The sequence below is a fragment of the Palaemon carinicauda genome, chromosome 3 (assembly GCF_036898095.1).
Source record: "Palaemon carinicauda isolate YSFRI2023 chromosome 3, ASM3689809v2, whole genome shotgun sequence".
NCBI lineage: Eukaryota > Metazoa > Arthropoda > Malacostraca > Decapoda > Palaemonidae > Palaemon > Palaemon carinicauda.
Window position 1 is genome coordinate 144,772,614 of NC_090727.1, and position 12,500 is coordinate 144,785,113.

Below are 12,500 nucleotides of genomic sequence, written 5' to 3' on the forward strand. Positions count from 1 at the left end.
TACTTCTCCATTCATCATCTCCTACTTCACGCTTAATAGCAAGTATACTACAATAATTTTGGAATTGAAAATGAAATTTCTTACAAAAAAAAAGGGGGGGGGGGGCAGTTTTTCTATTCCTTACAGAATTCGTATTTATAAGCATTTTTCTCCATTTCAATTGACTGAAGTTTTTCACATATCTTTTAATGACGTGTATAAAGTAAATTAATTTGTGTTCATTCAATGAAGTAATAGTTACACTTCACAACAGGATTCTTATGAAGAAACTTACATTTGTTAATTGATGCTAATTTAGGTTTACTTTGGCGTTTGTTTCAAGGGCAATGCATAATCACGATTATTATTATTATTATTATTATTATTATTATTATTATTATTATTATTATTATTATTATTATTATTATTATTATTACCAGCTAAGCTAAAGGTCTTGTTGGAAAAGGAGCATGATATAAGCCTAAGGGCTCCAAGATGGAAAAATTGTCCAGTGATGAAAGGAAATAAGGAAATGAATAAGCTACATAAAAAGTAATTGATAAAGAATTTAAAATATTTAACGATCAGTAACAACGTTAAAACAGATATGTCATACATAAAATATGAAGGGAGAATCATGTCAGCCTGTTTAACACAAAAACATTGGCTGCAAGTTTGAACTTTATTATTATTATTATTATTATTATTATTATTATTATTATTATTATTATTATAATTATTATTATTATTATTATTATTATTATTATTATTATTATTATTATTATTATTAAACCATTTGGTGCAAGTTTGAACTTTATTATTATTATTATTATTATTATTATTATTATTATTATTATTAAAACATTCGCTGCATGTTCGAACTTTATTATTATTATTATTACTACTACTACTACTACTACTACTACTACTACTACTACTACTACTACTACTACTACTACTACTATTATAATAATAATAATTATTATTATTTTCATTATTATTATTATTATTGCTATTATTATTATTGTTGTTATTATTATTATTCATTTTTTAGTTAGCATTGATACTCAAAGGCTAAGACTGAAAATCCCTCTCATACCTCGTACTCGTTGAGAACTTTGCTTCCCAGGTAAGTGACGCTGGAGTTATCACTGACCCCAAGAAAGGACACCTGCCCCGAGACAATTTGCAGGTGCATGTCACAGTATTGCAGGTCGAACGGGTACAGGGTCAGGTCGAAGTTGCAGGTGTAGACGGTGCTGTATTTCCTGATCATGGTTAGGGGATTCTCCTGGCCAGAATAAACGTCCACTGAAAATAGTTGGGAGTTTCTTGAAAAATAGGATAATGTGCATTACTAAACATTCACAAACCTGCACGCACGCGCGCGTGCACACACACTAACACATACACACACACACATACACACAAATAGCAACAACTATTCCTCTTGTTATTTTCAAGTTTTTATCGTTTATATATGAAATATTTATTTTAATGTTGTTATTGTTCTTAAACTTCTTGTAGTTTTTCTTTATTTCCTTTCCTCAGTGGGTTATTCTCCCTGTTGGAGCCCTTGGGCTTATACCAACCTACTTTTCCAACTAGGGTTGTAGCTTAGCGAGTAATAATAATAATAATAATAATAATAATAATAATAATAATAATAATAATAATAATAATAATAACAACAGCAACAACAAATGCAGCCATTCCCAATCCACTGCAGGACAAAGAGGTCAGATATGTCCCTTTGCATGTCTAGTGTTTTGCCAGTTTTCATCACCAAGCCGGTCACTGTGAATTGGTAATGATGGTAGATTTTCGTCTGATCACTCACAGCAAACCAACTCGGTATTAGTGGCCCTGACTGGTACAGGTTTGCTAATCATGGCAAATCACAAACCCTTTCACAACGTAAAGCATCCTCACACACACACACACACACACACACACACACACACATATATATATATATATATATATATATATATATATATATATATATATATATATATATTCAGGTTTTTTTTAATGAAATGCAGTTAAGCCAACTGGGTTCTTACAGCTAGTTACTTCCTTTTCTCTTTACCGTGTTTGGATTTGCTAAAAAAACACTAGCTAAGTCCCTCCATTTACTAGCTGGTCTCATTGTGACTCATTGCCGCGTAATGAAATAGTAATAATTCTTGCCTTAAGTCAATTTCGTCACTGTTGGGTGAGTGACTAATCCAAAGTATCTATAACCAACCTAAGTAGAATCGAATGGACTGTTATAATTTTTCTTTTAGTTGGACTTCCTTAGCTGATGTATTCTCTAGTTACTTCTGGCTACGCTAGTGTTTGTCCTAGTTGATAGGATAGCTATGTTAGTGCTTTTGTTTAGTTACTTAGCCTCTGTAACTTCATTTGAAAGGAGATATAATGAAGGAATCAGACCTCGTAATTTGACTCGGTGCAAATATCGCTCAGAATTAGCCCTACCTTACATGTTTAACATTATATATATGTACTGTATATGTATACATATATGTATATATATATATATATATATATATATATATATATATATATATATATATATATATATATATATATATATAGACAATATATATGTATATATATTATACATACTTACATTTTATATATATATATATATATATATATATATATATATATATATATATATATATATATATAGACAATATATATGTATATATATTATACATACTTACATTTTATATATATATATATATATATATATATATATATATATATATATATATATATATGTGTGTGTGTGTGTGTATATTTATATAACTAGTTAGTAAGTAGAATTTGGGATGAAAGTCAGCTAATTTATATGCATGTTGGCCTAATTTGCGATAGTTAGGCATATATAAAGGGTTAGAATTATAGCAAAATTATAGATAATAATTTTTCTAAAAATAGTTAGCTGGCTATATACAGTAGATAAATGACCTACCCTCTGCCGCCACGGAATCATCTCTTCTAACCGGCGTCTGCAGCCTCTGGATGGAGGCCAAAGCATCTTCCGAAAGCAGATTCTCGTCGATTGTATCAGTGTTGAGGCGTCTGACGATGGGTGACCACAGCTTCATCATCGTGTCCACTTTCGGGGCATTGAGGCTTTTGTTTGCCTTTAGGTTCAAGTACTCCAGACGTCCGTCAAGCCACTCCATCCCTAATTCGTAGGACAGCTGCATGGACATGTCCACCGTGAAGATGCTGATGGATTTGATAATAACGTTGAGGATGATTTCTACGATGGCGTTCTCTACCCTCGGGACCCTCGGGGGAAGTCGCTTTTGGTAATCGTCTGGAAAAGCGATGAGGTTACAGTTCAGTTCGTCGCTCAGATCCCTGCAGTCGTATTTGAGGTCACACCTGTAATGCAGAGGAATGCAGGTGGCGTCGTCGCAGGAGTATTGATCGTCCCTGCAGGGCGTGAGCAGAAGGGTTTTCACTTCCCCTCGTTTCAGGTTGCAAATGTTCTTCTCGACTCTCCACGATCTGCGTCCCATTGGGTAGTTGATTGGATTCGGTACCATGACGGCTAGGATTTCACGTTCTACAGTATCCGCGTAATACCAAGTCCCATTTTCCTGCCTGATTTCGTAAGAGCCGTATCCCTTGAAGACGAGTCCTCCGTAGGACTCTTGATAGGCCACGAAGTACACGTGGCGCAGTTCCTTCTCGCAGGTGCCCCTGAAGGAGAACCTCCGGGGTTCGTCGAAAGGACACACGACGCACTTGGGCCAAGAGCAATCGTCGTCGAACATTCCTCCTCTTTTCACGAAGAGGCAATTTTCGTATCGGTTGCCATTTGGTTCATCCGGCGCCCAATAGATGTCCTCGATGATTTTGTTATCGTAGTCTCTGACCCAAACGTTTTCCACTCTTTTGTCGAACAAATTACTCCAGTATTTGATGCACATCTCCGATTTGGGCCACGTCGCATTTTGGGCGTTGAACAAGACATCGACCTCTTGTTGGTTCCTCGCCATTGGGCTGTGGGTGCCCAGGGCTTCGCAGAGGTAAAGCGCCGTCGGTTCTGGAACCTTAGGCCAAAAAAAGTAAGACGTCGAGATTTTCTCTTGACAAAACGTTTGCAAAGGCATGTCGAGAAGTGTTCCGTTATTGACGATCCATTCGGCATCCCAAGCAATGTAGTTGCCCTGGAGGTCGATTTCACAGTTCGATATCTTTTGTATAGTTTCTTCGGAAAGGACCCGGTCCCAGACGTTGATCTATCAGAAAAGAAGGTAACAGTTGTTAGCTTCTATAAATTGTCCAAGTTAGAGCTAATTTTGGATGTGTGAAAAAAAATAAAAGATTGTTTGATGTTTCTAATTTCTTTCAGCGTTATTATTATCATTTCTTACATTATAGTTAAGCCAGTCTCTAGGTGTTAAAAGCTCGGAATTTACTGTTTTTAAAAATAACTTTAGCGACGTAAAATAATTAAAGACTTTTCCCTCTAGATTTATAATTTGGCCTGTATTCCTGTATGTGTATATATATACACACACACACTCACACATATATAATATATATATATATATATATATATATATATATATATATATATATATATATATATATATATATATATATATACAGTATATATATGTATATATATATATATATGTGTGTGTGTGTGTGTGTGTTTATATATTGCATTCTATTTATCTATACGGAAGTGGATAATATTATGTATATGTGTGTAAGAAAAACAATTAATCAAACGGGGAAAAGCCTCTCTTTGATATTCCTCTCCATGTTTATTCAATAACATATTGAAAACATTCTTTGAAATAAAGACAACTGAGAGAAGATAAAGCTATACAGAAATGTACTTATAATTTTTCTTTTGACAGACTTTTTTTTTTTGTCATTAATTTCATTTCCTTAAGATATTAAAAGGTTTCATTTCATCCAAATTTTGAATTATACGACTCTTCTTATCCATGATTTAATTGGGAGTTTAATTTTACCACAAAACGCTTTATATGTTAAGTTATATTCTTCATCTGTGAGTATCATTTCGTAATAAACTCTTCACCAGCGAGTTTTATATATATATATATATATATATATATATATATATATATATATATATATATATATATATATATACATATATATATATATATATATATATATATGTATATATATATATATATATATATATATATATATATATATATATATATATATATACAGAGCTCATAAACTAATAGCCCTAAGTCACAATTTATTTATTTTTATTTTTTCGTTGTTGTCGAACTCTTCAACTAATAGAATCATTTAATTTAACACCTTATGCTTGTGAGTTTTCCTTCCTTCCTTCACTAAATAAAAGTTATTCCGAAAAACAATTTCTTTCAAGATATACATCACCCAAAACTTGTCACATAGGGTAACAATTTCTTCAAAAACGTATTAACATATCCGCTTCCTTTAATCTAGATCACTTTTCTAAATCCCCTTTGCTATTTTTTCTATATATACAGTATATATTATATATATATATATATATATATATATATATATATATATATATGTATATATATATGTATATATATATATATATATATATATATATATATATATATATATATATATATATATATATATATATATATATATATCCTCCAAAATTCTTTCCCTACAAGTTGTCTTCCATTCGGAACACCACATCTGTATGCCTCACCTCATCCGAGACACTTTCTTTACCTGAGTCAAGAGTCCGCTGAAGCTTTCCTCCGCCACTTCCCCGTTACCGGCGATGGCGTCATCACCGAAAACGGGCCTCCCGACGAGATAGTAGGACTCGTGCATTTTGACCCCGTTAATGAAGGACTCCATCCGGCCCGTTGTGTTTTCGTACGTGTAGCAAACGTGGTACCATCTAGTTTTAAAGGAAGAATGATCACTAATATATATATTTCTGGTATAATAAATAAATATAATTAACGTCATTATGTTTGCCTTCGAATAGTGCAGAGAGAGGGAGATATAAAATAGAATGTGTTATAAAGTCCTAATATTTAATCCTATGCATGAAACATCTTTGACAGTGGTATTAATCTTATATTGAAAAGCATTTTTTTATTTCAAATCAATCAACTCAAGCTTTTAGTCACCAAATTATATATTAAAGTTTATTTTATTCGCAATCGAAATCTTTGCTGTTAAAGAACCACCGTCAAGATGATCTAATTCTGAGCTTCTTATTCAACAAGAGCCCCATGAGGAATAAAGGTAACTTAAAGTATAACAACAACATAGCTCGTTCTTTCCATACCTGAATGCCCAAAGATAATCTTTATCTTTAAGGGGCATGAAATTCCATGTATGCGAGTACACGAATCGGATCTTGTCGACCCAAATCTCTGTTTAGGTGGAGAGAAAACAGGACGAAATTATTGTAGGTCATTTGCTTGCAAAATCATTTGTTTTATAGAGATTATAAATGTAAAACATAGAAGATTAATGTGGTTATTGTTATTATTAATCTTAGCTAAGCTACAACCTTGGTTGGAAAAGCAAGATGATATACGCCCAGGCCTCCAACATGGAAAATAGTCCAGTGAAGAAAGGAAAAAGGGGAATAAATAAACCTATGAAAGTAATAAAAATTTAAAATAGAATATTTTAAGAACAGTAACAACATCAAGATATATCTTTCTTCTATAAACTATAAAAAATTAAAGAAAAAAGCGGAAGAAAAATAAGATAGAATAGTGTGCCTGGGTGTAACCTCAAGCAGAACTCTAACCCAAGACAGTGGAAGACCATGGTACAGAGGCTATGATTGCACACAAACAGACATGCATTCTCCGTGTATTACCAAACCATCTTATTCCCGAACTTTATTGTGACGGCTTTTATCTTGTAATTACTGATGTTTCGAGCAAGTTTAGGAAATGGCTGCTGTTTTAAAAGGTTATTGTGGTTACGTAGATACATGGGGATCACCTTGTTTCTGGGCGCGTTTTATGTTGTAATTAGTGGGTTTCATGAAAGTATAAGAAATGGCTGGTATTTTATGAGACGGGCTTCCAACCATATCACTAAATGTTTTCATTTATCCGGGCTTGAAATTAGAGAGTGTATATAGCAAGTCTTTGACAGAATTATAGAGATAAGTCTCTATGTTAATAACAAAAAATTTTCAATTCTGAACTCATTTCTTCAAAAACATGATTAGCAAAATAGGGATGATTCATATTGTTCTCATTATTTTGGTAACCTCAAGGGGATGAATTTATAGATGTGAAAATGAGGTGTGTGGCGTGCAATAAATAATAATGGCATTACCATTTGCTATAAGATATGAATTAAAGAAGTACAAAGTAAGCGTAAAAGTGTAATACAAACAAACAAATATGGTATAAACAAAGTACATTGTAATCATTAAAAGACAGGTAAAAAAACAAACAATGTAGTGAAATATGAAAAGTAAGAATATCTTGAAAGGAAAAGACGTCCTTTTAAATTTTATAAAGAAGGATTCTACACTTGGATATATGCGCCTTTAAATTCATCTCCCTACTAAGATTTCCATGTGGAACTTCAATATTTGTCATGGCAACTTCTGTTATTAAGATTAACATTTTCTATTTAATATTTTGCTCATTTTCTTCGTTATATGATGATCAAGTAGAAAAACAAAATATTTCTTCAACCGGATTGTTTCATGGTCAAAATTTGGTAAAACTTCAGACTACTGGCGGTATGGGTCATGGGGTGTGTCTGGTTCAGGTTGTCCAAGCCCTCTGATCATGTTGGGACCCGGCACCTTAGTGTAATTTTGGTTATGGGTGATTAGAGTTATCTTGAGGTAAAATGATCCTATTGCCTTTTGCTTGCGGTTCTATCCAAAATGTCATTCGAGGCCAATGACGTAAACCCTGCAATTCGAACTTTTTTAACCAATAAGTGCATGAACAATACTATACTAATCTTTTGAATTTTAGTGGAGAACATGGAAAAGCTTTTTTTGCGAATTTATACTTGTGTGTCTTATTACTAAGAAAAAAAAAAACCTCTAGTCAGGGAAAAATATACATTTGCGTATCTTTAAGCGATATTTATAAATGTACAATTAAAAATTTAAGTAGGACATTATCGTGTTGAACTGAACGTATTTTCGTCCTTTCAAGTTATTAAGAAACTATGCATAAAAGAAAGCTGTTAAACTATCTTTTGTTTGTCATATCAAGATAATGCAAGTGTTTGAAAATTAATAAACAATTTCTAGTTAAACCTCAATATGCAGCCTCTAATATCAGTGAATTTTAAGATTATCTTATTGATTTCAACATATTATTTTTTGATATGTTAATATATGAAGATTGCAAGTTAGTGGCAGTATTGCAAGCTTAGGAGAAATACGTCGGTGTCAATGGGTATTTAAATTTTGCCTCCTTAGGGATACGTGAGCTATGTTTTATTAAGGATACGTGAGGTATGTCCTATAAAGGTTATGTGAGGTATGGTATTTCTCCTGAAGTACATAGGGTATGTATGTATTTAAGGGTACGAAGGGATATCTTAAGGCACATCTTCATAGCGATACGCAAGGTATGTCTCCATGAGTGTCTCGTTAAGGATATGTAAGGTAAGGTCCATAAACCTTGATGTAATGCAAGTTTTCTTGATAATATGTAAGGTACGTCTCCTTAAGTTTGCTTAAAATTCAAGAGTTGTCAATTCGCATCAAATTTAGTAAGTAAGAAAATCCAGATTGACACCTCTCTCACCTCCAGCAAGCATAGAAGGCCTGGCAGTTTTGGGATCTCTCAGGCGGAAGAGGTTGGCTCGCGTGTGGAGGTAGTAAATCTTGAACCTGATGCACAGGGTCAGGGAGTAGATGTGGTGGTCCCGAGACAGACCTCCTGCGTAGACACCCTCGGATCGTATCGTAGCAATGCCGTCCTTCTGCAATTCCAAGACCTTCACCGAGTTGGTGTTGGCCGCTTTGGAAAGGAATAAAGCAGGGTTGAAATGCAATTTTAATGGTAACAATGTTTTGATTTTTACTCCCTTTTTATTTATTTTTTTCATATATTCTATGGATTTGTTTAAATGAGATTTATGCTCTAGAATCTCGATGAATAATACTGCTGATAGTTATTATTTTCTAAGAAAACTTCTTAGTTGATGTGGCCACACTAGCTTTATGTACTTTGAAAAACCAAGTAACAGAGAGAGAGAGAGAGAGAGAGAGAGAGAGAGAGAGAGAGAGAGAGAGAGAGAGAGAGAGAGAGAGAGAGAGAGAGAGAGAGAAGCTTACCTTTATCACTAGAAGTCTTAGAAGACCAGATCAAAAAAAAATATAAATTCAGTGATAATTTCAAATAGATTTCGAGTTGTGAAAAATATTTCAATTCACAAACTCACATTACCAATAAACTTAATTAGCCAGACGTGTAGAAAGAATTCAGTAACATCTTGTGAATACCTAGTTGCTCTAAAAAGAAAAAGTATTTTTTTTATTTTTTGTGAAAAGTCAAAAAGTGGAAGACGTTTTTTTTTTTTTGAAAACGCACTGAGCTAGCAAAGGAAATGTTTCTTTTGTAAAAATCTTACTAAGATGATGGACTGGGGAAGAAGTAAGTCTATGAAACTATGGTGAACAGAAGATAATTTTGAAAAAAATGGTGGACTGGAGGTGAAAAAAATCTTCTTGAAAGAATGTTAAACTGGAGGAGAATAAGGCCTTTTACAGAGATTGGTGAACTGGACAAGAAGAAAATGTTTTTGAAAAATGAGTGAACTGGAGAAGAAAACATTTTTTAAATTTTGGTGAACTGGATAAGAAAATTTTTTTGGAAAGAATGATGAACTGGAAACAGAATTTTTTTTTTAAAGATTAGTGAAATGGAGGAGAAGAAAGAATTTTTGAAATACCGGTGAGGTGGAAAAGAAAGTATTTTTCAAAGAATTATGAACTGGAGAGGAAGAAAACTTTTTTCCCTTTTTTTTAAGATTAGTAAACTGGACAAGAAGAAAACGTTTTTGAAAACTCACTGAGCTGGAGAAGAAGCAGGACAGAAGAAATTCTGATTGCAGCAATGTTGATATTCATATTCGCAACCTATATATCGTTCTAAACCTCCAGCAACGTCATGAAATAACTTAGGTCCTTAGGAAGACTTGGGCACCATCAAAAGAGTCAGTGCGAGGTACATTCAGGAACTCAAAATCTTGGAGTGGGCTTCTTGCAGTGACCCATAGCGCTGCTGCTATGCTTCTGGATTTGGACCGCCTGAAAAGTAGCCCTTTTATGGTCCTCCCCGCCTCCCCCCAAAACAGCCCGCCTCTAAAACCACGCCTCTCATCTTGTTCTTTCCCCTCTTCTGATTCATTATGAACTTGAATCTCTGGCTGGAATTATTCAGGTAAAGAAGACATCATATTTTAAAGCGATTAAGTCGGTTTTAATTTTTATATATTAAGGGCTGTAGTATATTTTGTCACTCGTGGGTTGTAACTCAGGAAATATAAACATATATATATATATATATATATATATATATATATATATATATGTATATATATATATACACACATACATGTATATATGGATATGAATAATATATATATATATATAGATATATATATATATATATATATATATATATATATATATATATATATAGAGAGAGAGAGAGAGAGAGAGAGAGAGAGAGGAGAGAGAGAGAGAGAGAGAGAGAGAGAGAGAGAGAGAGATACACATGTATATATAGATATAAATATATATATATATATATATATATATATATATATATATATATATATATATATATATATATATATATATATGCTAGTATATCATCATTAGCCTTTACTACTTCACTGCAAGACAAAGGCCTCCGACATGTCCATCCACTCAGAACTGTTTATGGTCTTTCCATGCTAGTTTATATCCGCAAATTTTCTTAGCTCGCCAATCCATCGTCTTTCCTTCCTAGTCCTGCTTTGTTTGCAAGCTCCATGGAATCGCTCTGTTATTCCTAATGTCCATTTATTGTCTGTCATTCTCATTACATGTCCTGCCTATGTCCATTTATCTTTCTAACATGTTAAAATATCCTCTACTATAGGTTGCTATCGTATTCGTGTTGCTCTTTTTCTGTCTCTTAGACTCATAGGGTTATATATATATATATATATATATATATATATATATATATATATATATATATATATATATATATATGTGTGTGTGTGTGTGTATATATATATATATATATATATATATATATATATATATATATATATATATATATATATATATATATATAAGAATTTTTACAAGATATATATGAATTGTGCAGTTTGTGCTAAGGAGGTTCAGCACTTTGATTATTAGGTGACTGTTTAAATACTGTTTAAGAAACAGATAGGTTCATATAGCATCTTGCTTTTCGAACTAAGGTTGTAGCTTGGCTTTTGATAATAATAACAGGGGAATCGTCCATGAAGGTGCAGTGATACTAAATGGCTTGATATTTAAGGAATATATATTCATCATATCACAAAATTTGAATTTCTTGACCGGTACATCCGCTCCCCCCTTTCTCTCTTCCATTTTGCTGACAAAAATCTTAACTTTCAATGAATAGACTCCCAGGTCCTAACTCCGGCTATATGACCTGAATTTGTGATTCAGAATCTAAATAGCTGCTCATACATTTTTATTGATTTCTTTCGTTCTGGACTTAGGAAGAGGACCGCCTTCCCTATCTGATCCTGTGTTCTATTTAATGGTAGAAGCCAAGGTAGTTATATAAAGCCTGCAAATTGCAACAACAACTTTTTTTTTTTTTTTTTTTTTTTTTTTTTACTTAAAATTTCTTTATTTTATTCCGTTTTCCCATTATCGCGAGATCTCTGCTCGAAACTTACATTCAGCTTTGAGTCTTTGGTTATTTCGGAAAAAGAAATTTTATAAAAGTTCAAAATCTTTTGGTCATATGGCAATGTCCTAAAAATTAAAAGAATCACCAAATACAATTTCATTTTTCAAGGACTAATTTTGGATCTTTTTATCATATTAGAGGAGATATCTCGTATCTTAATATCTACCATTATTGATATTTGTGAGGAATTGTAATTAAGAGTAATAATTTTTATTTTAACCTCGTGGTATTTTTTAGAATTGCCTCAGTTACCTTTTGTCTTCCTCAGTTTGCTCACATTCTTTTTGGAATCGCCTGTTACTGAAAGCCTAAATCCTAGATCTAGTACCAGCGATCTAATTCAGTTATGTTGTATGAGGACAACAAAGCTGGTTAGGAAAGCAATAACTGAATACGGGTCAACACTATTTTAACACTATCCTTTTAGCCACATGGATATTAAATAGAACTGCCTTTCCCTTTTCTCTGTTCCTTTATATAAGTTCTGTTCTCCTTTTTAGCTAGTCAGTCACCTCTTATTTATTCTATCTGCAACTGGGTTTATTCCACATCATCCAAATTCAG

At 32.7% G+C, this 12,500-nt stretch overlaps 1 protein-coding gene across 1 annotated transcript in view; it reads right to left on the reverse strand.

Annotated features, from left to right (window-relative positions):
• Positions 1–12,500, reverse strand: part of LOC137634512 (uncharacterized) — a 31,716-nt gene that overhangs the window by 1,288 nt on the left and 17,928 nt on the right. The window contains exons 3-5 of the mRNA XM_068366957.1: positions 11,923–12,001; positions 2,966–4,250; positions 1,079–1,290 (exon numbers count right to left, since the gene is read on the reverse strand). Coding sequence (XP_068223058.1) covers positions 1,079–1,290; positions 2,966–4,250; positions 11,923–12,001 — 1,576 coding nt within the window. The remainder of the gene's footprint in view (positions 1–1,078; positions 1,291–2,965; positions 4,251–11,922; positions 12,002–12,500) is intronic.